The 27,848-nt window shown below is 37.8% G+C and overlaps 1 protein-coding gene across 14 annotated transcripts in view; it reads right to left on the bottom strand.

Annotated features, from left to right (window-relative positions):
- Positions 1 to 27,848, bottom strand: part of MLLT6 (MLLT6, PHD finger containing) — a 180,112-nt gene that overhangs the window by 100,954 nt on the left and 51,310 nt on the right. For all 14 annotated transcript variants that reach the window (XR_015733804.1, XM_034415653.3, XM_087892107.1 and 11 more), the window contains exon 2: positions 11,623 to 11,702. Coding sequence is in view for 11 of the 14 variants with exons in the window: in XM_034415651.3 (XP_034271542.1) it covers positions 11,623 to 11,702 (80 nt within the window). In the remaining 3 variants the exon portion in view is untranslated. The remainder of the gene's footprint in view (positions 1 to 11,622; positions 11,703 to 27,848) is intronic.

Raw genomic sequence — 27,848 nt, 5'->3', positions numbered from 1 at the left:
TTTGAAAAACTTTTTCAATTAAAAAAAAAAACAAAACGTCCTGCCCCTGCACTTGAAGTTTATTTTTAAAAGTGACTTGTAGGATTTCATTGCGTATTCTCCTTGTTGTAAAATAGACTACAATGTCTCTTGGTAAATGTTTCTGTCTGGCAACCCATGAATTGACACGATAAATTTTGTCAATTTGCCATTCAAGATTTGCTTTTTGATCTCCTATTATCTGTGCAAATGCTTCTGAAAAGATCTCTTTCAAATTCTCTTGCTTATTTTCTTTGAGGCCTCTTATTCTCAAAGCAAATTCCATATCTCTATATTGTATCATTATCACCTCCGCCTCTGCTCTTTCCATCTTATCCTGGACCTCCACCATTTTATTTTCCAAGTTCTCATTAGACTGATTAATTTCTTCCACTTTTTCATCTACTGCTTCAATATGGCCTGCCAGACCTTGAACTACCATGATAATATCTTCTCTAATTTCTTGATTTCGCTTTTGAATAATCTCTTTAATTTGAACTATCTCCTCAGCAATATCTCGAATTTTATCCTCAAACACCGAAGTATTTTTTTTTGTAACAGAGGCTTGTGTTTTCTGCAACATTTCAAGTGTTAATATTGGTGATTCCGTTGGAACAGAGAGAGATTGCAATTTAGATGTTTGAGCTGGCGAGGTCCCAGCACTTTTGGGGACAATAGTCTTTACTTGTTATGAAGCCATTTTTAGTTTCCAATTTGAATTTATTTAGCAGCCAGAACAACAAATCCACCAAATCCAAAAATTCCCAGTCTTTAAATAATATCAATCCTTTTTTTGAAAAATCACTGCTGTAGTCTTTTTAGCCTTTAATCTTTTTTTTTTTTTTTTGAAGCAAAAATCTCTAATTTTGAACAGGGGCTACCAGCGCTAAATGAAACTTTCCTCTTTAACTTTCACTTTCACGCCCCATTAAAGCTCAATCGCCATCTTGGTTTCACTTTCTCCCCTTAATAAGTCAGAAGGAAGTAATACACATTTGGAGTTAAAGTTCAGTACTTGCAAATCTGATCTCTCCTGAGTTTGCTCAGCCTGCTTCCAAATGATGTTTATTCCAAGCGTTGTTTGCAGGGATGGTCGCGGCGTCTTCTTCTGCTTAAAGCAGAAACGTCCCGGATCTGGAGCTCTGTCGGGCTTCCAGGGAGCTCTCACCCTTGTTCCTGAGGCTCCTTGTGGAGCTCTACCTATGCCCGTCTGCTCTCTTCCTCCCCTTTTCCTGGGGAGAAAGTTTCCAAGCCGCTAGACAGCTGATTTGCGCTGTTCTAGCGGTTTTACGAGATCGCGGAGCTGGCGCTCACAAAAGGAGCATCTTCGGTGCCTGCGGTGCCACCGGAAGAACTCTAAACCAGAGGTTTTTTTATTGGGTATTCTCCCAGAAAAATATAGTAAGGAAGATGTGTATTTAACTATACATATAATAACAGCAGAAAGAATTGTGTTTGCACAAAATTAGAAGACAGAAAAAAATTTGTCAGAAGGTAAAGTAATAAAAAAGATTTTAGACTGTGTGGAAATGAATAGATTAACTCTAAGAATAAGAGATAAAGAGGAATTAGTGTATTTCAAGACAGGGGGAGGTTTTATATATGGTTAGAAAAGAAATATGAAGATAAGAGGATAGATAAATGATTTAGATAATAGAAAGTTAAATGAGGGAGAGGATAAAAAAGAAATAGAAACCCAGATGACACCAGAGTAAATGAAAAAGGGGGATGGGAGTGGGGAAAAGAAAGAAGATAATAAGAATAAGTGTACACTTATGATGATCATACTGATAGAATAAATCAGAAAAGAAATTGAAAGAAAGTATATACTATTAGAATACAGGAGTTGTTTGGATACCAAACAAGGAGAATATTCCACAGCAAAGAAGATAGAAAGGAGAGAGGAGTAGAGGGTAGGAAGACGAGAGGGAGGGAGAAGAATGGAAGAAAGGGAAAAAGAGAGGAAGGAAGGGTAGGAGATAGGAGTAGGAGAGAAGGTGAGTAAGGGGAAAAGAAGAGAGGAGTGGGGGAAAGGAAGGGGAAGTAGGAGGAGATAGGAGGAGGGAAGAGAAAATAGGAGAGGAGAGGAGAGAGGGAAGGGAAAGAGGAGAAGAAGAAGAAGAAGAAGGGTTGTTGTGAAATGAGGGAAGAAAGGGTAGAAAAGCAACTCCTAATGTAATTAAAATGCCTTATTTTAATGCTTTCTTTAAGGAAAACATGTATATGTATGATTAATTATGTATAAGAAAGTGTACATTTTATATTATGTGTATAAGAAATAAAACTGAAAAACTTTTCCAAAAAGAAGAAGAAGAAGAAGAAGAAGAAGAAGAAGAAGAAGAAGAAGAAGAAGAAGAAGAAGAAGAAGAAGAAGAAGAGGAGGAAGAAGAAGAAGAAGAAGAAGAAGCAGCAGCTGTAGGGTGATTCTTCCAGCAAAACTGTATTTGAATTTAATTCAAGGTTCTCTGTGGCTAATAAAACAGTTGGGATTGCCTGAGTATGTAGGATACACATTGATTGTGCTGATTTGGAAAATGAAGGTGGGTGTTCAATGGGCTTTAGCAAAAATTGATTAAAGTTACTCTATAGCCTGCAGTGTCTGAGCTGATGCACTCTACCCTCTTGTCCTGCTCTTTCTCTGGAAAAAAAAAACCATTCAAAACATTTCTGAAAACAGAGATAAAGAACCATTTCAAAGGGTATTTCTAAGTAAAGTTTGTTTAGTGCAGAAAGCACAAAATGAAGGAAGGTAGCAGAAAACGAATTAAGGAAAATCCATATATTGCTTTTTACACAATAGTGGGAACACACACACACCAAACTATGGTGATTTATAGTACAGGTAATCCTTATTTAGTGACCCCCTCATTTAGCAACAGTTAACTTTGCAACAAATCCTCACATTTGCAACCTTCACAGATCTATAAATCAGAGGAAAGGTGAGGTAAAATCATAAGCATAATCAGTTTCACTTAGTGACTCTGAGTTGCTGGTCCAATTGTAGTAAGTAAACAAGGACTACCTGTGCTTATTTTATATAGAATCCGATAACCAGAAGTCACTGCTGCAACCCTATGTTGTAATGCAGGGTTTTTCTAGAATACTAGAACACTAGGATTCTGCAAGAACTTGATGAAATTTCATGAGAGATTAAGGGCAAATAAATAAATAAAACCTCTCAAACCGATAATTTTCTATCAGTAAAGCTCTATTCTTGATCAGGGGTTCCAGCATTTATTTTTTAATTAATAAGTTTCGTTGCTGAAGAAGTTTAAAAACCTCTGCCCTACTGCACTAAATTTATTTTGAAATTGTGTTCCTGTTATGTAACAAACAGGAAAGTGCCTTGTTTGATTTGGTTAGCTGATTATTTTTGTAAATTAAAATGTATAAATTGTTCCCATGGGTTTGTTTTGTACTGCCTTTTATAAAGGATTTTATTTAAAGCAACCTAGCTCATAACATCTATACACATTTTCACTAGCACCTGGAGTATTTTCTTTTCCTTTTTAAAAAATCTTATATTGTGCAAACATTCAGCTTATTTCATGGAATTTTATTTGTGTGCATATCTGGGGGAGGGGGCAAAATCCAAATAATGGCAGTTTCTATTTGTAACCTTATAGTGTTCCCTTTTTTTTCTTTTTTTCCTTCTTTGTACCAAATAAGCTCTGTTAAGCAAAAAAAGATAAAATAACTGCACAGTACATGTTATCTCCCTTAGTTATGAGTTACTTTTTGAAAGAGCTTACTTTTAACATTTGAGTTTGGTATAAGACAGAAAAGCTGCATTTAAAATAATTTATAAATGGTTTGCATGATTTTTATACCAATTATTATAAATAAAAACAGAAAGCTATTCACACTATTGGTTTGAAAGAGGGGTAAAAGAGGCCATTTATGTTAACATCGAGCAGCCCTCTCTCAACAGAAGGGAAGAGATAAGACATCACCTATCTCCTGTCTACAACTTAGTCCTTTCAGCATTTCCAAGAAAATTTCACCCCCATTTTCACAGGTGACAATATAGGTGACCCTTAGGGCACAGATAAAACCCAAGTGTCCCCCAAAATTCTCAGGGAAAGTGCTAACAACCAGATAACTGCAAAGAAATATGATTCTTCCAACCCTCTCCCATCCTGTCAGAACTAATCCTTCCATTGCCCCGCCACACCATCCTGCCAGAATCAGTGAAGCTTCTTGGATGAGAAATGAAACTTCTTCTTCCTCAAGGGTAAAAAAACCCAATCTGGTTGCCTTTTGAAAAAGTATCTTTGAGACAACTATGAACTATGATGGGTGACTGAGAATCTCCACAGGCTAAATAAATTAAGAAATGCCCCAATGGGCATTTATAAGTAACAAATTCCTTATAATTTAAATCCATGTGAACAATTCAGAAATAGGAAGAGGCATACTTTTAAACGAGAATCCAAAAACTTGCAATAAGAGCCGAGGTGGCGCAGTGGTTAGAATGCATTCCAATATATGGGAAATTTGCAAACATAATTTTTTCTCCTTAACTTTCATTTAGGTGCATAAAAATGTGTATGATTGCTTGTGTATGTGTTTGATTTTAAAGGAAATGAAAATATTTCAACATAATTAAAAATTTTACTCAGATCAGGACATAATCTGATTAATTTCTATTCTATTACTTTAAAAAGGCTGAGAGGCCATATCAAAAGCATAAATTTCTATACAAGAAAATATACAGAATTTTTACTTTTCATGTTTTGTGATAGCTTACATAAAGTAGCAGATTGAATGTTTATCGCTTGTGCCAATATTATGAATTATTTTGCCATAGGTGTCTATGAACTCATCATACTTAAATAGTTTGGTTCCCAAAGAAATCTGACAGATGTTTTCCTATCTGATTGCCTTTTATTACACATTATTGTTGGCTTACTTTAGTTTTGCATAGAAACCTTATTGCCACAATTCAGTAAGTGGATTTAATAGAGGCTACTGAACTAGTTACTGATGCTTTGCTTTCTTTACTGGAGCAGCAAAACTGGTTTTATTGTTGGCACTTAGAATATTACCAGTAGTGGGGTCTACCTTGTTACTATCTAGTTTCTACTGTTATTTGAGCTCTTGAAAGTATCTCATTGTACCTAGGAGGTTGCAATTTGAGCATTCAAGTAGAAAATTTAGTATAAACATTACCTTCCCGCCCCTTAGTATTATTTTTCCAGGACTATAAATACACATTGCCTTTTGTGGTTTTCTATTTTTGCCTTTGAGCAGATACTTAACTGCATTTTTAATTGACAAGTTTAAAGATTGTTTTAATTTTAATTAATCTTAATATTTATTTTCTCTTTTATTTTTTAGGAGGAATTTCCTTTGTCCTCAATCAAACAGGGGAATGATGTATCTTAAAAGATTACTGTAAATCAGACTCATCATGCAAGAGTACTGCTATACACGTTATCTTGAACCTAAATATACCAGATGGATGAGAAATTGACTCATTTTTCCTTTTTACTTAGTAATACATACAGATCATTTCCTGATTGTAAAGGAGGAATTTATACCATGTTTCACTGAAAATACGACCTATTCAAAAAGTAAGGCCTAACCCATTTTTTTTTGGGGTGGGAGTAATATACGCCCTACCCCAAAAATAAACCCTAGTGAAGGGGATGGATGTGGGCAGCACAGAAGGCAGCCCTTCCCTTCCCCAGTCATCTCATGGCTGCTTGGCCCCTTAACTGCAGCCCGCAGATCAGCTGATCCAGTGAGGCCCAAACTCGGAGTTCTGTCTCTCCGAGTGCCTGGAGATATTTCCAATGCACTCTTGCTAGCCTCAGCTCTGCCCATGGCGCCAGGCAACCTTGCAGCAGAGGGCCCCTCTGTTCCGCAGCTTACCTTGTGGTTATGGAACAGGCGGTGACCACGGTTTAAAAGAGTTTCCTCTGCAACATCTCTCTTCTCCGCTCCACCTGCCTGCCCGTCCACCACACCTGGGCCTGCTAGGCACCATCCGCCCCAAACCAAGTGGCGGGGAGGCTTCAGGACAGCGCCCTTCTAGCGCCTGCTGCCCTGGCAAAGGCGAATCTGAAGCAGGAGGGGCCGGATAGGGTGCCTCCGATGGTCTCCCCATCCCCACCTTGCTCTGGGGCAGCCCATACACGAGGTGTGAATTAAGTTTGGCATTTCACCTTCCTGCCTTTTGTGAACTTTTGGCTGCATGCAACAAAAGCAGCAGAAGCAGCAGAAGTCTTTCTTTCTCTCCCCCAAACTCCGCCAAAAATGAGTCTTTGTGAGACTCATCATGTCACCGCCTCTTGGAGCAAGGCTTGTTGTGCCGTTGCACGGATGAACAGCAGAACCGCCAGGAGCTTCATCATACTGGCATAGCTGGCATCCTGCCCCTCATTTAGCCACCCGCCCCCTATTTTGAGGGGTGGGGTGGGAGAAGTGAGATGCGTGGAGTGAGACATACACCCCCTCCCCACCTGCCATCCCCTCGATAAAGGGGACGGGTGGCTTAAGCGAGGGGCAGGAAGCCCTGCCATGCCCAGCGAGGGGAGGAGAAGAGATGGCAAGAGGAGCCCCATCTCACTCCACACGCTCCAATGAAAGGTAATAGCAGCCTGGCTGCTTCCCTTCTCCGCCCTCTCTAGCGCTGGAAGCCAATTGAAGGCACACACTAAGTCGTTCATTCATTTCTTTATCTCTGTCTCTCTCTCCCCTCACCAGCCGACATCAGCAGGCCAGATTTGGTCAGCTGAATGCACCGCCACTATCGGGGAGGAGAAGAATATGAGAAATGGCAGCACCTCCTCTCCCTCTTTTCCTCACCGAAATTGACCTGCTGATCTCAGCTGGCAGCGGCAACAGCTCTGACCCAATCCTGGCCTGGGTTTTCGTCCTTTTTTGAAGCAGCAGCAACCGGGTAGGGGGGGGGGGAGCCAATTCTGATGGGCCGTATGGCTTTCTGCCTCATCTTAGCAGCAGCCTGAGCAACACCTGAGTGCAAACTATGCTCGCCACCTGCTCAATAGCCACAGGTGAGCTGCGGAAGAGAGGAGCTCTCAGCTGCAAGGTTGCCTGGTGCTATGGCAGGGCTAGGGCTGGCAAGAATGTGCCAGAAACATCTCTAGGTGCTCCCGGAGAGACAGAACTCCCAGCTCTCACTGGATCAGCTGATCCGTGGGCTGCCATTAAGGGACCGAGCAGCCATGAGGTGATCATGCTCGTTGCCCCCTGCACCTCAAAAAAAAAAGACCTCCCACAAAATAAGCACAAGTGCTTTTTTTCAAGCCTAAAAAAAAAATAAGACCCAGTCTTATTTTCAGGGAAACACGTTATATATAACAACTTATATCAAACATACAAACATGGAGAACTTCTCAATTTAACATGACCTCCTTTCTTGTACCTATAGCCTCTCCATTGCCTGAAATGGGTCCACTCCAAGGCAGCTTGTCATTTTTATAAAAATCTTCCATTCTGAACATGCTCATTAGCTGCGGCCAATGCTCCGCATTGTAAACTGTGTCCCCTCCTCCTCCTCCTGAAGCCCATTAAGATGCGGAGCATTGGCCGCAGCCAGCCTGGGCCAGCATCTCGGGGCAGAGAGCAACTTGCGCATCTCCCCAAGCGACTAAGGTACGCGCAGCACTAAGAAGTGCCAAAAGAAGCCTCTGTGAGATGAGAGGCAAGTACAGGGGTGCTTCTCTCTCGTTCGGAGGGAGTCTCCATCCCTGCCGTCACCCTTACCTTCTCAGGCTACATGAGGAGTGACTGGGATGGGAGGGTGAGAGGCGGGGCCAGCCAGCCAACAGGGAGTCACAGCAGGGGGATGAAAGAGCTTCATTTATCTGGGAACTTGAAATGACTCTTGATTTAAATCATATGGTAAAAAGCACCCAAAGAAGAAGAAAGAACATCAGCAAAAAAAAAAAAAAAAAAAACGAAAAACCAACCCTCACCTGTTTTGGAAATGGTTCAAGAAGGAGCATACACATACACACAAGAGAAAGGGGTGGAAAGAGAGAAAAGGGGGAAGAGAGAAAAAAAGATGAGAGAGAGAAAAGGAAAGAAAAAGAGAGAGAAATGAGAAAGTGATGGAGAATGAGAAAGAGGAAAAAGAGAGAGAACAAATGAGAGAGAAGGGAGAGATGGAGAGAGAAATGAGACAGAGTTGGAGACAGAGAAAGAGAGAGGGAAATAGAGAGGGAAACAGATAGAAGGGGGAGAGAAAGAAAGAGGGAGAAAGGGAGAAGAAAAAGAGAGAAAAACGGAAATGAAAGGGGGAGAAAAAGAGAAAATGATGGAGGGAGAGAATGAGAGACAGGAAAAAGAGAGAAATGAGAGAGAAGGGAGAAAGGGAGGGAGAGAGAGGGAGAGAGAAATAAGAGGGGAAAGAGGGTAAGAGATGAGAGAAAAGGGGAAGAGAAAGAAAGAAAGAAAGAAAGAAAGAAAGAAAGAAAGAAAGAAAGAGAGAGAGAGGAAAAAGAGGAAAAAAATGAAAGGGAGAAAGAGAGAGAAATGAGAGAGAAAAGGAGAGAAAAAGAGAAATGAGAAAAGGATGGAGGGAGAGTGAGAGGGAGAAAAAAAAGAAACATGAGGGAGACAAAGGAGAGAGAAATAAAGAGGTGGAGGGAGAGAATGACGGAAAAGAGGGAAACAAATGAGAGAGAAGGGGAGAGGAAGGAAGGAAGGAAGGAAGGAAGGAAGGAAGGAAGGAAGATAGAGGGAGAGAAAAACAGAAGAGAGAGTGAGGGAGGGAGAGAGAGAGAGAGAGACCCATTTCCCACAGAAAACACCGGGAGCCACAAAACCTGGGTAGGCGTGGCTGGGGCAGGTCATATGACTGCTTGGGAGTGATGTTGAATTGGCCACGCCCACCCAGGTTTTTTGGCACCCAGTGTTTTCTTTTCTGTGGGAAATGGGTCCAAATGGCTCTTTGAGTGTTTAAGGTTGCAGACCTCTGAGTTAGGTGAAATACTAGCTACAATAAGCAAGAACCCAGGCAGCAGGATTTCCCACCCATCTGTTTCTACTATAGTAGCCAGGGACATATTCAACTTATGAATCCGCATTGCAAGTCTTCCTCCACTGGGAAATATGCAGTCATTCTTGTGGATATAATACTTAGAGCATTTCATTTCAACCTTTACGAATGTAAGCAGCAATTACACTCATTGAGCTAATATTAAAGGCAATCTTCCTAAGGTTCAGTTAGTTCCATCTTGAGTGCTAGTTGAGAGGCACTGCATTTTTTTCTACTTAAGCCATATTTACTTCCATTATCTCTCTTAGCTAGAATTACCAGATACTTCATTCCTTTCTCCGCTTAATGCTTCTTGCAATTATTTAATTTTCCCAGACAGAAAGGTAGTCAAAAGAGTAATAGAACAACAAGTTGCAACTAAGCTCCTCTTCCACTTATCTCACACAAAAAAAGCAGATGAGCATCCTTTCTTTCTTTACATCTTCCTTGCTCCACGGCTCCCTATATATTTCTTTATATCCTGAAGTTCTTGGCTTAACTACTAACATCCTCTTACTCCTTTTCATTATAAATCCCACTTCCTCGGTTAGAGAGCAGGACCTCATCAATTTTGGATAATCATGAAAATTTGGATTGGTTACTACTTGGATGAGAGACCATCAGATTTACTAGATTGGGAAGCTCAGAAATTATTCTGTAGGAAGTCAAAGGCCAATTACCTCTGTACTATTGCCCCCCTATATTAAATTATGGATAATTATGGATAAGTTTGATTCAAAGGAGATTTTAGTTAACAAATGTAGCCCTCCCACAAAACAACCTGTCTTGTGTATCAGCTAGACTCCCTCATGATTATCCTTGCTTGCTTGTTTGCTTCCTCCCCTCCCTTCTGTTTTCTGGGTCATCTTGGTTTAGGCAAAACTATCTGACCCAGTGCTTCTCAACTGTGGCAACTTTAAAATGTCTGATTTATGTCCAATCTAAAAGTATGGAACCAGGAAGATTGAGATGAGCAGCTTTGAAGTCACACCTGGGTCAGAAGCACACACATACAGGTCCTGTAATTAAAGTTCTGCCCAAAATGTAATTTTCTCTCTATTTCTATTATAGCAATTCTGCATAAATTTGCCTTTAACATACAAATCAGGATATGCCAATGTTATGGAAATCTAAACCCACTTTTGTTGTCTTTTTCTGACGTTTCACATCTTTTTTCCAAATGTGTAATAAGCATAATGTATGCAACAGCCCTATCTTTTTTGCTTATTTACAGGGCTAGGTCTAAAGACTGTCAAAACTGGCATTTTTCAAAATTCCAGGAACAGGAAACAACTCACTCCTTTCATAATCTTGCATTTCTTTCTGCGCAGAGTGGCCAAGATTAAGGTTTGGTGTTTTAGTCAATGAAGGGATTGCATCTGACATAACTATACCTTCCCCATTTTGAGGCCATCACAACTTTTGGGCATTCTTGTCAATTATACCATGACAATTTCATTATCTGCACAAAATCCATTCATGTTTTAAATCTGGGGAAAAGAGGGATGCATACCAGACATCAAAAGACTTCTGGCTAGGTATGAGATTGGAGTAGCCAACAAAAGACTAAAAGGAACCAGCTGAGGTTGCTATTTCAGAAGAAATAAGTTGTAGAAGAATACTTTCTTAGTTTAGCCAGTAGATGGCAATGAATTTATTTACATCTTGAGTACTATATAGTCCAGAGTCTCTTGGGCTTTTTGCTCCTTGTTTAACAGAGTAAACCAATTCTTGTTTACCTTGGTGACTGGGTCTTTTAAACCTTCTATGGGAAATGTTGCTAATGTACCAATATAATATAAGTAAAAGTGAATCATCATGTCCTTTATGACTTTAAAATCAAACTCATCTGAAAAAAAATATCAAAATTTCTTTCTCCCAATCTTGCCTGTCATAGCTACAAGACCAGGGACTGCCTGAAAAACTGGCAAATCTAGAATTGAAAAGATTCTTCGGCCTATGAAAATTTCAATTATTTCCTAAGAAAAAGCAACTGTTTCCTCCTTCAAACAAATCAAATTAGGTATGCGCATTTCATAAATGATATCTTTTTTACATTCATAAGGAAACGAGTATGACAGAAATGTAATTGCACCTAAAATAAAGGGGCTTTTCAGGGGTATAGAACATGGATAGAAGCAGTGGTGAGTTGCCTCTGGTTTGGACCGGTTCACAAGAACCGATAGTAAAACCGGCGGGAGGTCCCACCCACCGCCCCAGATGTCATCATTGGTGAGTTGAATATGTGCAGAAGCTTCTGCGCATGTGCAGAAGCAAGGCGCACACACAGAAGCAAGGCGCTTGCGAAGTGATCGCACACGCATGATCTCGTTGCGAACCGGTAGTAAAGGTAAGTAGAACCCACCCCTGGATAGGAGATAAATATTTCTATGCTCTCTAAGTGGTGTATTTATAATTAGACCTACGAGTGAACTATCTAATAATACAGACATCAGCTATTAAAAATGTTACAGAGGCTCCATGTTCAGAAGCTACCAATTCTCCAGATGCAGGGCGAAGCAATTGTTTGTAGGCCTCTGTTTCCAGAGTAAGTTTTATTCTGTTCTTCTGACATGTTTTCAATGTGTACTCACCACCCTGGCGGCTCTTTCTTGCGATTCACATTTTCGACAGAACCATGGTCCAGTGGGAACCTGAACAATTCCATAGCATGCTAGGAGAAGAAACAAGAAAATTCAAGAATGAAATTTGGGTTGCTACATATTTTTCTTGGTATGCTTGGTAGTTTCCGATTTCAAACATAAATCTAAGATGGAATACAATTCTGTATTTTTCAGGCTCTTAGCAATTTGACTGGACTCTCAAAACATAGTTCTTTAGTCTATACAATCTGTGATCCACCAAACTGAATAGAGTCAACCAGTTTTGTATGTACCATATTGTACTCAGTAAGTTTCCAATTTTTGCATGCTCCTTAATAGCACAAAACAAAAGTTCATCAAGGAGTTGGCAGGCCATAATTCATGCTGGTGGCTGCATTTAGCTTGCAGCATCATTAATGACATAAATCTGTCATATTGCAACTTCCTTTGAAAAAAAATTTCTCATCACTCCTTTTTTCTGTTTTATATTTAAAGTGTTGCTATTGTATCAAGGATCTGGACTTGTTACAACATCCTTACTGCTGTGTCATTAGACAAATTTTATTCACCAGTAAGTTACTACCAAGTTTATCCAAATCTGTAAGTTGTTACTGAAATTTAGCAAAACAGTTTAAGTATTAAGGATTATTCCTCTTTTACTTTTCATCGTAATATAATGTAATTTACATATGCATCTTAAGATTTATATTAACTTTTATCTATTCTTTATTCTATTATCAATCCACTGTACCAATCATCCACACCGTATAATATTCTGAGTCTTCTTTCTCATTTAATTCTAAAGTTAATTTATTCATTTCGGCACATTCTAGAACCTTCTGAATAATATGTTCCTCTGGTGGTGTGTCCTTTCCTTTCCAATATTGGGCGTAAGCTATTCTTGCTGCAGTTGAGTATATGTATGATTAGATATCTTTTTTCCCCCTGATATTTCGTCTTTAGTATTTCCAGGAAGAATGTTTCAGGTATCAATTCGATTTTTTCATTGGTTGATTCTTGTAGCCAATTTTGAATTTTTCTCCACTACCTCATTGCTTTGGGACAGGACCACCACATGTGAAAGAAGGTACGTTGGTGACATCCACATTTCCAACATTTGGGGTTTACATTTGGATAGATTTTTGTTAATCTCGCGGGCGCTAGGTGCCATCTGTATAGCATTGTCTATTGGTTTTCTTTGTATGTTGCCGTTTTTGTTAATTTATAGTTACTATTCCAAATCATCTCCCATTTGTCCAAATTTATATTATGTCCAATATTTTTCTGTGTAGAAAAATAACACTGTCTGACTGATTGTACTGTATTGTATTATAATAATTTTCAATTAAAAAAAAGTATTAAGGATTAAACTACTAGAAATTTTCAACACCAAATCCTATAAGCTCATGGGTTCTGGAAATTGTATATTTATAAGGTGTGAGATTTATTGAATGCAAAATATCAAGTCTGGCAATGGGTCCATTGGCCTTCAAGAAATCAATGAAGAACTGGTTTTCTTCCAGGTGTGGGTAGCCTGAAAGTTAATGGGATAGGAATGGTATATTTGACCTATGGATATGACTTTTATTGGGGGTTCAGTATTGTCTTTTTTTACTTGAGTGGTTTTTAATCATTGTGTTTTTGTCCTTGTTTGTTCATAGAGCTCCTTTTGGTACGTGGGCAGTCAAATAAATTTGTTTAATAAAATTTAATATCAATCATAATAACTACATACAACTAGTTATAGAGGCAAAATAATAATTGCTGTAAATGAAAGCAGAGGAAAGCATTTTCACTAAAAGTCTTGTCAGTTAACTTCCGATAAATATTTAGTTGGTTACACTTATATACAGAATCCTGGCAGAGATGATTATGGGGTCAAATCCACAATCATTTTCTATGTGTGGAATAGAAAAGAGAGTAGATAGCAGTCTAATAATCCATACAGATGCAAATGTAACAAATGTGGTAATTTTTTTTCTGTCTGTAGTCATCAAAATTTTAATATTAGTATACAGTTATGTATCTCAAGGAAATTATGCAAAGGTTTCCCAGAGAAGGCTGGGCAAACAACTATAGGAAACAGAAAATGAATAAAAGCATTAAATCCTTGGCAAACAAGAGAGTCCTGCATCTCTCTTTAGCAAGGAGAGGGGAAAAAAGATCCCAATCTCATTGAATATGTTATTAATATTCCTTCCTGTTGAAAGAAATAGATGAAAGTGAGGAAAATCATGAACAGAGGAGAGGAAACAGAACAAAAGGCGCTACACTGAAAAAAAATGTATTGATTGATTGATGAAAATATGGTGCTGTTTTTCCCATGCAAAGAAAGAAACCAAAGCAACTTACATGATATAAAAGGCATAAAAAAAATAATCATTTAAAAATGTCCTAGGGAAGATAGACATAAAAATCCAAAATCCAAAGTGATTTTTAGGAGTAGCTCCTGAACTCCCAGCTTTCCCAGAAAGCACTCTACCAAAATTACTGATAAACTATGAACAACACAGAGTTGATTTTTCACTGATTTTCTAGAGTATAGTTGTCTAACCAAATCAAAGTTTAAATCACTGAATTTAATAAACCTAAACTCCCTTTAGAAATCCTTTCAAAGTGCGGAAATCCCAACTGCATTTATTCAGTGAGATGACTTTATCACTACAATGTTATGGTCTATAACAATTCCAAATAGGAATTGTTCCAACTAATTGAAAGGTTTCATCTCTAGATCTAAGTTATTACGACAGATGCTCAATCTACAAGGTTCTACCATTCAAAAAAAAAAAAAAAGTATATTTCTACAATTACCTTCTCAAGAAAAAGACACATATTGTACATCATAGAAGTCTACTGCTAAAAATGATACATGCATCAATTATGTTGGATCCAGATGCAGCTGCCATTAAAGGCCCATTCAAATCAGTGCAATTCAAATCAATCTATTCGAATCTTATTATTTTTAACAGATTATTTTAATTTGGATCTGATAGTAAGGAAAACATGCAATCAATAAAATATCAAATATCAAGACCACAATTTTCAAATTAGAGAGGAGGAATCAAAATAATTTTAATGCTTCCATATCTTCCTCTTTCCTATTACTATTTAAAACTGTGTTTGTCCAAATAATTGAACTTGTGGGATGTGCAACTCTATAATAGGAAACTTATGTACTGTATTTATCATACTTAGTATACAGTATATCAGTAGCAGTAAGCTGCATTTACTAGCAGGTAGCTTATTTTAAGAACATCTGATGTAGTTATTTTTTATTCTAAATACCCATAATAATTCTTCTACTGAAAATTACTTTTGGGATCTGTGCCTTTGACAACTGACATATCCTGTACTACATATATTTATTTTATTGTATGTAGGAATAGCCTTGATGTACCTAAAATACAGCCTGAATTAAATTAGCAAACCTTGATACAAATCAAAGTAAAAGACCTTTCTTATTTTTTTTCCTGCCTCTCTGAAGCAAAAATAGTACTCAGATTAAGCTAGAATATGTACATTTGCTTGGTTTGCTCTATTACTAAAAGTGAGTCAGCAGCGTGATGTACGTGCAAACGTAGCTAATGTAATTTCAGGCTGCCTTAATGGAGTACAAGTTTTCAGGACACCATAATGTGTTCTGAAAACTTCACATTATTCGGCGGTAGCCATATATTTCATCTACTAGATCCAGTTTGAGGCCTTAGATATTATAAAGGACATAGGTGAACTGGGTTCACTTATGTCCTTTATGATTCAAAGGAAGGGTAATCACAATAGCAGACAATATGGTAAGGAACAAAAATTAAAGTAACTGGTCTTGTTTAATTTGGAGAAGAGATCTGGAAAACTGAAGAGAGGAATATCGTGGCACTCTTCAAATGTCTGATGGACAGCAAAACGTGTTCTCTACTACATCTGAAGAGATAAATTCAATGGACTTATGTTACAAGGAATATGGATTTTAATTGATGGTTGATGGATTCTCCCTTGTTAGATGTCTTTGAAAAGTCATATCCTGAGAATATTCCAGCTCTGAATTCCCTGCACTGATCCTGGAGTTGGATTCACAACAAAAAATTTAATTTTGTTGTTTTACACAACAAAATCTCTGATTTTAAGTTAATGCATCATATCAAAACAGAGCTACAGGAGGGAAAAAGCAGTAATATATACTCTGTCTTCCCAGTTATCCATTGAGACTGATGTGCACAGAAATAATTCCCTTGTGGCTATATGTTTTGGTTGCTATGAAGGGAATTGGGATCTAATTATTCATATACAGTGTAAGTAGCCTGTACTGGAGTTACAGAAGAGCTTTTCAAATCTAGGTTGAACTTCCTTTAGATATATACAATATTGGACCTTAATTGTTTTGACGTTGATTCAGAATGGTTCCAAAGGCAAAACATTCTTCTGAAATATTGATTGAATTAGAAATACATGAATCACCACTCCTAGTCCTACTCCATGTTTGCAAACCAGAAAGGTTAATATTTGGTCAGGCAACATTTGAAGCTTCACTGGGTTGTTTTCAACAGTTTAGATGTGTGAGAAATACTATGCTGCTTCTTATCGAAAGTCCTGCAGTGGATCTATTTCTGTCATATTTAAGAGATGCCACACTAGTAGCATCCAGAGGCCAGTTGAAAATGCCAGCAATTCTAAAAGATAGCAAAAGTTGGTCAATTGCCAGGGTTCTAAATCCAGCAGAGAGCCCACCATTTTAACAATGCAATCATCTCCATTTTGTACAGAAAAAAAATATTCAAAAGAATAAAATAATTATTGGAATATCTCATCATTTTCACATTAGGGGAGGACATGAGGATCTATGATTGCGACCACAAAATCCTGGTGCCAAAGCTGTAATTAATACAGAGGCATTCACAAAAGATGTGCTTTGTAGGAGCTTACTAGATCAAATGGAACTGCAAGAAATGGTTATATATGGCAGAAATTTAAGGCAATGAAATTGGTATGAGTGGGGCACTTGGCTGTGCCCATTTTACTCTAGCCACAACAATTCAACTCAGTCAGATTCATGGTTTTGTTCACTGACATCTAATACTCTGACTGCAATACCCTACAGTCTTGCCTTTGTTAGTACAGAATGAGTTAGAGCATCCAGAGGCAGCTGCTTTTTTATTTTATTCTGGTTTCATTTGTGTTTTGCATTATATTATGTTTTTAACTATTTGCTACTCAAAGTTGCTTATGCAAGATGAACAGTCCTAAAAATGGAATGATGCATATCATCCAAGATCATGCAAAACCTGCCCTTTTTCATATGCACAAGGATGGATGTTGGTCATGTGGCCGCAGGTATAAAGTTAATTTTTTTTAGTGCATACATCTCTCCCCTCCATCATCACATAGAAGGCCCTAGTAGATGAAAACAACTGTTAAGATGACACAGAAAACTCTTCTTGTGAATTTTGAGAATCTTGGGCAGTCCTTTTCAGCTACGCGCTCATATAGGAACCCTCTTCCCTATATGAATATTGAATATTGTCTATATCATGGGTGTAAAACTCAAGGCCCGGGGGCTGGATGTGGCCCACAGGGTGATTAAATCTGGCCCGCAGGGTTGCCCTGGAAACAGCAAAGGACTTGCCTGCGATACCTTTGCCAGTGAAAACAGAGCCTGGGAGGCCTGCCCCCCCGAGCTCTGGCGGAGGGCTGAATAAGGCTGTTGTGGCTGAAAATGGGGCCCAGGGGGCCCGTGAGCAGCCCTCCCGGGCTCCATTTCTACTGGCAGAGGGCTAGCAAAACAAACTAAAAACAAAACAAAAGGAGAAATGTTTCCTCTTTTGCATTTGAGCATGCAACAAGGGATAGGAAAGGAGAAAGGGAAAAAGGAAAGAAAAAGAAAAAGAAAAAGAAGGAAAGATGGGAAGAGGGTAAGGAAGAAAAAATAAGGAAAGACGGGAAGGAAGAAGAAAGGAGAATTTAGAGGGAAGAAAAAAGAAGAGAAGGAAGGAAGGAAGATTATAATGTGAGGAAGGGTCTGAGGGAAGTCCTGCCTTAGCACTTGGCCACCACAGGTGCCCCTGACACAAGTAACATCGAGCTGGGGGCCCCCAGCCATGCCCACCCAGCCACTACCACCCAATCATGCCCACCCTGTAGTCAAACACAACCCTGATGCAACCCTCAATGAAATTGAGTTTGACACCCCTGGTCTATATGGTCTGGATTTCACCTTTGTTTTTCTCTTTTTCCTTCAATCTATCTAGCGTCTGTATTTCATACTGCAAAAGTTTATTTCAACCCCTTCAGGAACTGCATTAATGAGAAACAGAATAAAACTATATTAAATAAAGAAATGTTATGCATGCTCTGACTGTAAAGCAACTTCTATCAAAGTTCAAGAGGATTCAGAAATAAATGTGTACAGGGAATCCTCGGCTTACAACCATTTATTTAGTGACTGTGCAAAGTTACAGCGGCAGTGAAAAAAGTGATTTACGACCTGTCCTTGCACTTAAATCCAGCATCCTCGTGGTCCCATGAGCAAAATTTTGATGCTTGGTAAATGGAATGTATTTTAAAAAGTTGCATGATCTTAGGGGGATTATGTAATTACGCTTTGTAATCTCCCTACTGGCAAGCAAAGTCATGGAGGAAGCTGATTTTGCTTAATGACGGCTGATTCACTTAACAACTGCAGTGATTGACTTAACCACGATAAAAAGGTTGTAAAATTAGGCATGACTCACTTAACAACCACCTTATTTACCAACAGATATTCTGGTCTCCATTGTGGTTATAAATTGAACCTGTATAGGATTGCAGTCCAAGTGGTTTCCATGGGAAACCATTACAGAATTATACATAAACGGTTCTAAACCTGGACAAAAAAAAATCCACAAAGTATAACAGATTGAACTTGCACACATATAATAGAAATAGTTAAGAGTGTAGGCAGTATATGTGTATTTGTGTGTATGAATGCAGAGATGAAAATGTCAAAAATTAGACCCATTTTGCTCAGGTAATTACAGGTAAAAATGAACCTCCCATCGTGGCAATGAAGTGATTTTTCTTTTTCAGCAGCAGAAAAACAGCTGGTAGATATATGAGTCATCTTGGTCAATCCATTCTAACTTGCTGTGGTTAAGTGACGAATAGTATTTTCTAAAATCATACTCTTTCATACTCTCACTGAAATCATACTGAGAAAAATATTCCAAACCTATAGTTGTAACTTTTCTATTTTCATATTAATGATCATTGTTCAAGGTCCCCATCCATCATTATTACACATTGCACATGCTGCATTCTGTTGTAGCCTAGCTTGTCCTTGTAGATTTGCGTTGTGTTAATTTAAGAGGGCGGCGGGGGGGGGGGTGGCTTTTCAAAAAATAAATATACTGGAAAAATACGAGGATCATATAATCTATTACCAGATACCTACAATATACAGAATAGCATTGGCAAGTCTATGTTAAGTATGGTTTAATGTAAGAATTCCAAATTTGGGCTGCAAAAATCTGGATAACCAGTAAATGGTAACAAAGATCTAGAATTGTCCATAGGTAGTTATCTGTATTTATGGAAAAATTTGGATAACCATTAGATAAGCAAAGCTTGGAGCTGTCCATCTGGATTTATGGATACCAGTAGAGCCGCTCCACTAATGATTTGTAAGGTTATCAAAAGTTTTTTGTTTTTATTTTTTTGTTTTAAAAGCAAATTAGACAACTGAAACAACCTACGATTATGTAAAAATTAAGATTAAGACTAGATTATTCCATCAAACAAATGTGAGCTCGGTTCTTATGCTCAATACTATTTCATGGGTTGAACTGAGTAATCTTTTTTAATGCTCATTTGTATGTGCTTCAATATTTTGCACCAAATAAAAAACATAAAAGGAGAAACATGCAAATTTCTTCTCTAACTTTATGCACAAATACTGACATACCTGTGCACTAAAGCAGTTGTCTGCAAATTAGTATCCTCTCCAGATATATAGATCCACATCTATTTTTTATTTCGCCCAGGCTGGGCATGCAGAGAAGCTGGACGTAAGTATAATTGCAGAAAAAAAAGAATAAAGGGCACTAGATTGAAAAGACTAATCAACAGAAAATACAAATACCAGCGATATATTTAATTAATTAAAATAAACCATGCTGATAGGGAAGAATGAAAAATACTGAGATCCTGATCATTATAATGTGACTCTTCCAGTGATGCTTTATTTCTAGACTGATATTCTCATCTTCTCAACCTTTTTTCAAAGGCAAGTTCAGAGTTTACAGATTCACTCTTATTAATCAATTCTATATCTGAGTTCTGAGATCTATTTGATGGTGAAGACAAGTGGCTCATGGGAATATTCATGGTTGCCAGACTCATGTCTCAGACTACAGTACTGTACTGGAAGACAGATATTTGCTACTATCAGGAGACTGAAGTTCTCATGCTCCTTTCCATTTTTGAAAATCCTGGCTATTTTATTAGTTTGGGTATTTGCCCAGATCTGGGTTCCCAACTTGGCTTAACTTTATTTTAAAACGTGCCACTTAAACTGACATCCAGTAAGATCTGTTACTAATATTCTCTTTTTAAAATTTCATGTTCCATTTTTACTGCCTTTCTCCACTCCTCCCTTTGCTACTATTTGCATTTACTGTTGCTTTACCATAAAAGGAAAAACTAGTTAAAAAAAACCTATAAATATGCCCATAAGGATATGAACATATAAATAATTCCAGCATCCTACATGAAACACACAAGGAACCCAAAGGAGGATAAGAGCTTTAATTTACAAGGAACAAATATCAAAAAGATGGGATCCTAAAAAGTTATTCTGCAATCACACGCATCAGTTTTCTAGAAAAAAGCCCCTCTATATATTTGGACTATAACTTCCAGAAACTTGAGCATCAGCCTGAGGCCATCATTTATCTGTGAATACGTTCATTGAAAAGAGTAAAACTTAATTTCTTAATTTCTGAATGGGCATGTATAGGACTGACCCATTTGTATGTTTTAATATCAATCTTTCTTCTTTTTGAAGAAAGTTGATAGGGATAATCATGTTTCTTCCTCCTTTCTACTTCCTATTCACAATATCATATGAAATAAGTTAAGCTAAGAAGAAGAATTTTACTCAGTGAAATTTAATGGACAAATCCTTTTCTTAGACTATGTTGGCTCATTTCATGAGAGCATAGAAGCAATAGAAGAGTCAATGTGGGAGCTGAGCAGATACTGGCACGGTGTTTGTTCCCTTGTGAGGGGTTGCAGGGCTCAATTCTCTCCCAGTTATTTAATATTTACATGAAGCCACTGGAGAAGGTCAGCTAGTGCTTTGAGCATAATATCCAGCTTTATATTGCAGCCTCATGCTACCCTGAAGACACTGTCAAAGATTTGTCCAGGTTCCTGGAGACTGTGAAGGCCTTGATGGGAAAGAATGTAAAATGTAAATCTAGCAAGACTGTATTTTCAGATTCTCTCTATGGCCTCAATGGCCTCAATGGTAATTCTAGACAGAGCTGCACTATCCCTACAGAAGTAGGTCCTCCTGGATTTGAGGCTTCTGATAGATCAGCAAATGAAAGCCCTTTGCCCAGTAACAGCGATGCCCTAGTTGTGATCTTATTTGGGATATATGAACCTTGCTTCAGTGGCCCATGTCCCCATCACCATTTCTTTAGACTACTGTAACATGTTCTCAATAGGGTTGCATTAAAGATGATGGAAAAATGGTGGAAAATACAATGGATCAGATCCTCTCCAGGAATAGTTAGTAGGATCATATGGCAGGCCTTGCATTGGCTCCCTTTTAGCTCCTGAATGTAGTTTAAGTACCAATTTTAACATATAAAGCCCTTCAAGGCTCAGCCTCAAATTACTTATAGGACCACAATGCCTCCACAGAAGTTGCTTGACCGATTTGATTATGCTAGGAGAAACAGTTGATTATTCTCCACTTTGGGAAGATCAAGGTGGTTGAAACCCCAAAGTATTGTTTTCCTACTCTTCCTCTGGAATAGTCTTCCACTCGAGGTTTTTTTGTGATGCTGTTTGCCTTCTGGAAGGTGTTGAAGATGAAACTTTTCTGGAGGATGTTTAAGTTATGTTGCCACTTAATTGTTAGCAAGCTAGAAAGGTTAGATATCTGAAGTAATTGAGGGGTTTATTTTATCATTACACACCTTTTATTTCATTGTAAACTGCTGAAAGGGGTTTTTTTTAGGTTGTAGAAGGGTAGAAATGTGATAAACAAATTAACGAACTAGAAGCCCCTTTGCCTAGTTTGGTAGATCAATTGAATCAAACTTTAGGATCATCTATTTATTTACATGTGACTTTGGATCTAGTATATTTCTTGAGAGGAAATTAAAAAAAAAATTAAGAACAGTTTTTATTATAATGCAAAAGCCTGAGTTGTCTTCCTCTTTCTTTGCACGCAGAAATGGAAATATTTCAATCTTTCATTAATCAGGTACTAGTTAAAAGACAGACAATTAATAAACACAATTTATTGACCCTTAAATCTGGTTGTTTGGTGAAGGAATGGGATGAAGATGAAAATATATCTAATCATTCAGTGGAAATGCCTCATCAATTTTCCTTCTTTGGAATCATGTTGGGCCACACACTCATGTTTAAAACTCCGCTAAACAATGCATGCCTGATCAAGATGATTTTCTTCAGTCTTAGCTAACTTTCTGGGCTAGTGGATTTATGTGTAGTTTTGAGAGTAAGTTATTAGTATTGCAATAAAGTGGTTTTTATGGGAAGGGGACTTGTTTGCTTATCAAACAGCAGCTGCGAGGGCATAATAAGTTACAGTACAGGCCACTAATTTACCAGAAGATAAACTAATGGTGCTGCTCCTCAGTACCCTTTTAATATTTCCTTATGTTTTCTAGCACCCCAAATTATCTTGATCTTTTCTGACAGGCAATTGTTTACATTTTCAAATAAAATGCTGAATTATATTTTGTCATTTTGGTTTTCTAAAGAGGTAATCTTTAAATAAATAATTTAAGTATTTTACTTAATTAAAGTAGTTAAATTTTCCGCTGTGCCCTGCTCTTCCGACAGGCGGGGCTAGCTTCATAAATTGAGTTTTAAATTTGGAATTCTTAAATTTTTGGGGTTTTTAGTTAATTGGCCTTAAATGTAATACTTTTAATAATTTTTTAAATTTAAATTGTGATATTTGTATTGTGTTTTTACCTGGCTGTACACCGCCCCGAGTCCTTTGGGAGAGGGGCAGTATAGAAATAAAATTATCCTATCCTATCCTATCCTAAATACTTTAAGTAATTTGAGGTTGGAGTTTAACTTTTCTGCATGCCAGTTTTCCATCTTTTTTTAATTAAAAGTAGGTAGAACAGGGAACCTACAGGATATCAAGCACAATACCCAGAGAGATACTGCAGCCCATGATTGTATGAGTGCACCATCCTGTCTACTACTTGTACCTTTGATGCCATTATTTATTATGCTTATGCTTTATTTATTCTACAAGCTAATGGCAGTTTATAAAACAATTTAAAAAGTACTTCCTTAAAATTCAAAAACATTCTTGGTAAATATAATTAATTGAATTTTTTCAACCAAAGTTTTAACAACTTATAGTAATTGTGATAATGAAAAATAAAAACTCAATTTCATGGCTTCCAGAATGCTAAAAGGCATGGAGTAAAAGTTAAAAGGCTGGAACAATTAATGAAAATCAGTGCCTTCTGGCCTTGGTTACCTATATTTTGTTTAAAAGGGATATTTTTATCACTTTTTAAAATTTGTGTATTTTTGGTAAACTCAGAGCAATAATGACTCAAAACCTCTCCCTGTGTAATCTAGGAAGAGCATACTGTATAACTGATACAGGCAGAAGAAGTTGATTTTGTCAGTATCTAGGTGCCAAACCATATAGGGCTTTTGAGGTCAAAAACGATAGTTTGAACAGTAACTTGAAACCTATTGGTACCTAAGGATACCTAATAGGTGAGTAACACCTGCCAACTATCAGGTTACTGCTCTCAGAATAGTAAAATATTCAGAGGTCCTTAGTGCTCAAAACCAAAAAAACCTGGGTTTTTTTCTTGCAAACATTTCATCACCCATACCATCATCAGTCCTGATAGGGAGTGAGGTTTGAGCTGCAAATATTCTTCTCTATTGGTATTAAAATGTTCATTCACCTAGCAAATAAAACTCTTAAACTTTTAAACACAGTCTGGTTTGACTTTCTTCTATCAACAAATAAAAGCAAATGGTGTTAAAGGAGACTGAACTTGAAAGAAGAGTATGGAGTTAGGCTCATTTTTCTCAAGAAGCTGTTTCATGTGCCCAGAGTTGCTAAATGTTGTACATAAGAAAGGAAAGGAGAAATTTGTGGAATTCCATCATTACAACAGGAGATATAAAAAGCACAGACATTGGCCTGCATCTAATTTTCTGAACTGGAAAATTTCAGCCAGATCATTCTTTTTTAAAAAATGGCACATATTAAAGAACAAGGAAGCAGCAGCAAAAATAAAAATAAAATAAAAATACAATTTGTGAAAAAGGAATTTGACTGGATGGTCATGTGTCTTACTTTATAAAGAGCAATCTTTTGTCCAATTCCAGTTTAATAAGCCAAAATCTAAAAAGGTAAAGAGAGCAGCAAAAAACTGAAAAGTTACGCATCCACAATCACCTTGCCTAGAAACTAAGAAGATGCACAGAGCTTTAACTCTTCCTCAGTATCATTAGGGTTAATTCTGCAATAGGGAAGGAAGGAAGGAAGGAAGGAAGGAAGGAAGGAAGGAAGGAAGGAAGGAAGGAAGGAAGGAAGGAAGGGTGAGTTTCAGTTCCATCAAAAGTTATATAGTCTGGCTGCAAATATCTGTTTCCTGTCCTCTAAATCAATAGATTGCCATGAAGCTACCAGTTAGTCACCATCAACACTAGTGCAGGTAAGGTAACTATGATAACTTTACATCTTCATGTAAGTTTTAAGGTCACTGTCCTATCTGACCAAACTGGGTTTTGTACATCTGAGACAAAAGTAAACTTTTCCTGCAAAACCAGTACAGTAATGCACTTTGCCACCCAGCCATATGTTAAGGTGAGCAGCTATACAAGTTTAATAAATAAATATGGTGTTTGAGGAACAAAATGTGCATTTCCATCCTAATAAGTCTTGTTGATATAAGTCAAATAAAAATCCTGGGTTTTTAAATTGCATTGCCAGTATTTCAAAGTTCTATGGCCAAAGGGGAAATCTGAAATGCCACCCATTTAGGAGGCTAGTCAACATTTTTACAAACTGTTAGTCACTATGAATGTATTTATAGCTTAACTTTACTGAGTTCTCCCTAACTCAGGTAAACAGTCAGCTAACCAGCACCATGGGGAAAGGTGTTGTCAAAAGGTCAAGTTAGTGGTTCTGCAAGTGTGACTAATATCCTATTCTTTTTGTAGGTGCATTTTTATTGAAGAACATATAAAAAGAAACAGGACTGTTGCAACCACCAACTTTTTTTTACTTTCTCTATAGATGCTATTCTATCTGACACGTTTCTTTTTTGCAAACGTTCTCCCTCCTTTGCTTGTTTGCCTAATTATTTTTATGTGTTGGATATTCAAGAGATAGAATCAAAGTTACTAAAACAGACTTGATTTTCACTAAGGATTCATTTCAGACTTTACTGTGGAAACTACTAGTTAAAATAATCAGTGTAACCTAAGTTAAGTCTTATGCTATGAAATATATAATATGTAATATGAATAAAGTGTGATTCATTGTATATCTAGATCAGTATATCCGAAACTTTCTGCTGTTCAGAACTACTAGATAAATATTTGGAAAATGCAGGAAACGCCAAATTAAACACACACCCCTACATTTTTGTCTTTAAAAGCTCAGGAGTTCACATTTTTTTAGCAAATAATATAGAGATTATAGTTGCATTTGTATATTCCATCCCCTGCATTTTAGGAGTATTTTTAAACTAAATGTTTTACTAAACATTAATTCAAAATTAAACATTAAGTATCCCATGCCATTGTAGCAACTCATGCTTACTGATCAACAATGTTCAACAGAAATTTATTGAGCATTAGAAGACTAAGATCTTTACTAAAATCCTATGTTTTGATATTAACTATTGGGTTTCTAATTCATCCTTTTTGTTACTTGCGTGATGAGATTTGAGTCAATAACTACATTCAATTCCTGTTCACCATTGTCAGTTTTCTGAACTGAAGTACTCACTATGTATGTATTATCCACATATGCACTTCCATAAACAAGTTTTTGGCCAGTGATTTGTCTTTGGAAATCAGCTGATGGTCAGATGCAGAGAAGCAGAATTGAGGTTCTTAGAAAATTCTTTTAATGGTAGCAAATATAATAAGGTTATGGTGGACCACTTGATGAACCTCCACTAATCACTGGTTTTCCACAGACCATTGATTAAGTTAGATAATATCTGACATGCCCACTGAAGTCAAGCTTGACTCCAGGTAATTACATGCATATGTAAATATTGTGATCTTCGCACAATACATGTTGCCATTATGTTCTTCTGGGATTCTGCCACCTCCTTCCAAATCTTTCTGTTACCCTGGTTGTCTCCCCTCTAGGTTCATTCCAGATCCAGCAACACTTAATTTATCAGATCAGATCAGTCAAAGTTGATTAGATACTGTCATCTCCTGTAACAGCTATTTCCTTTTTTAAAAAGATGTCAGTTATAAAACCAGGTTATACAAATTTATTATATTGTAAGATTTATAGGAGAGGGAAAAAAAGAAATGAATTCTGTTTGGGTGCCTCCTCCAACTTCCATCAAACTTCAAAAGTCTGATTAAACCAGTAAGTTCTGCCAAGTGAAGACAGCTTCTGAGGGCAGGGAGAATATCCACAGAAGTTAAAATTTCAGCTATCCCAGATGAAGTTTGGAGACTAGTTATTCTCCTATGTAAATGAATGTTCCAGAACAGTGGGTTTGCCACAAACTAAAGTTCAGTACATGACCAAGTAAAGACTTCTCCTTTATAATGACTATTCACCACAGCAAAGAATTCTAAACTCAACTCATTCTCCTTTCAGCAGCTTAGCTCAGATGTGAGGCTATAGCAATAAACTTAGATCTGAGGCAGGGTGTAACTGAGGTATTTTCACCTCAGTCTTATACGTCCAGGATTAATGATCTACTACAGGTAACTAGAAAGTGGTAATAAGAGAGTGTTCTTCTTTCTCTCTTTCTCTTTCTCTCTCTCACACGCACATTTCAGCTTTCTGTACACCAGGTGGCTTTGCAAAGAAGTATATTCCCAGGTTGGTCCTTGGGACCTTCTGTTTTGCTTCACTTACCTTGCAATTGCAGGCCAAAAAGTCCCCCCTCCCCCTCCCCTCCCCCCCCATTAAAATAAACAATAAAAAATCCCCAATGTTACAGGGCAGCTAATAATAGAAGCTCAGCTAATCCGGAAGGAAGCTGAGGGAGACAGTCAGAGGTCACTGCCATTCTGAATCGACGTCAAATAATATATTTTTTACAACATCCATTACAACTGACGCTTCCCTATGCTTCTGGAGTCTGTTGGCATTCAGATGTATCCCATCTTCACCCTCTTTACATGGTGGTGCAATTAAAAATTAATGAATAGGAAAGCAAAACAAAGCAATAACTAGGAGCATGTACACATAGACATACTCATAGTCAGTGGAGAAGGAAAGGCTAAGATCATGCTTTTCATAGACAACATACACAGGCTATCACCCGTTTAACCTTTTTCCTCAAATCTTTTCTCTCCCCCCCCCCTTTCTTTTCTTTTTTCTTTCTTTCTTTCTTTCTTTCTTTTTTTGCACGGCATTGCATCCGTCTCCCTCTCCCCTGTCAAGTGTACCCCATCGGAACAAAAGGCGCTAGAATTCCTTTAATGCACGGTTACAACAACAATAACAATGATGAAGATGATGGTGGTGGTGGCGGCGATGATGATGTATGTTTTAGCCCGCCTCCAACTCTTCTTCCTCCATGTCGAAAACCAATCCCGCCGCTTTTTTTATTTTACTGAAAGCTTGCGAAGGTTTTAGGGAGGCAATCAGTGCGGGAGGAGGTGGTCCCGGTTAACCCCCACGGTCTTTTTCCAGATCTGCCAAGCCACTTCTGGCAAGCGCCCGGAGAGTTAGAAGGCGAGTCCGGGTTTGGCGGGGAACGGGAGAGAGGGGGAGGCTTTGGCCAAGG

Source organism: Pantherophis guttatus, chromosome 4 (assembly GCF_059756535.1).
Source record: "Pantherophis guttatus breed Tessera chromosome 4, ASM5975653v1, whole genome shotgun sequence".
NCBI lineage: Eukaryota > Metazoa > Chordata > Lepidosauria > Squamata > Colubridae > Pantherophis > Pantherophis guttatus.
This window is presented reverse-complemented; position numbering and strand designations above follow the sequence as displayed.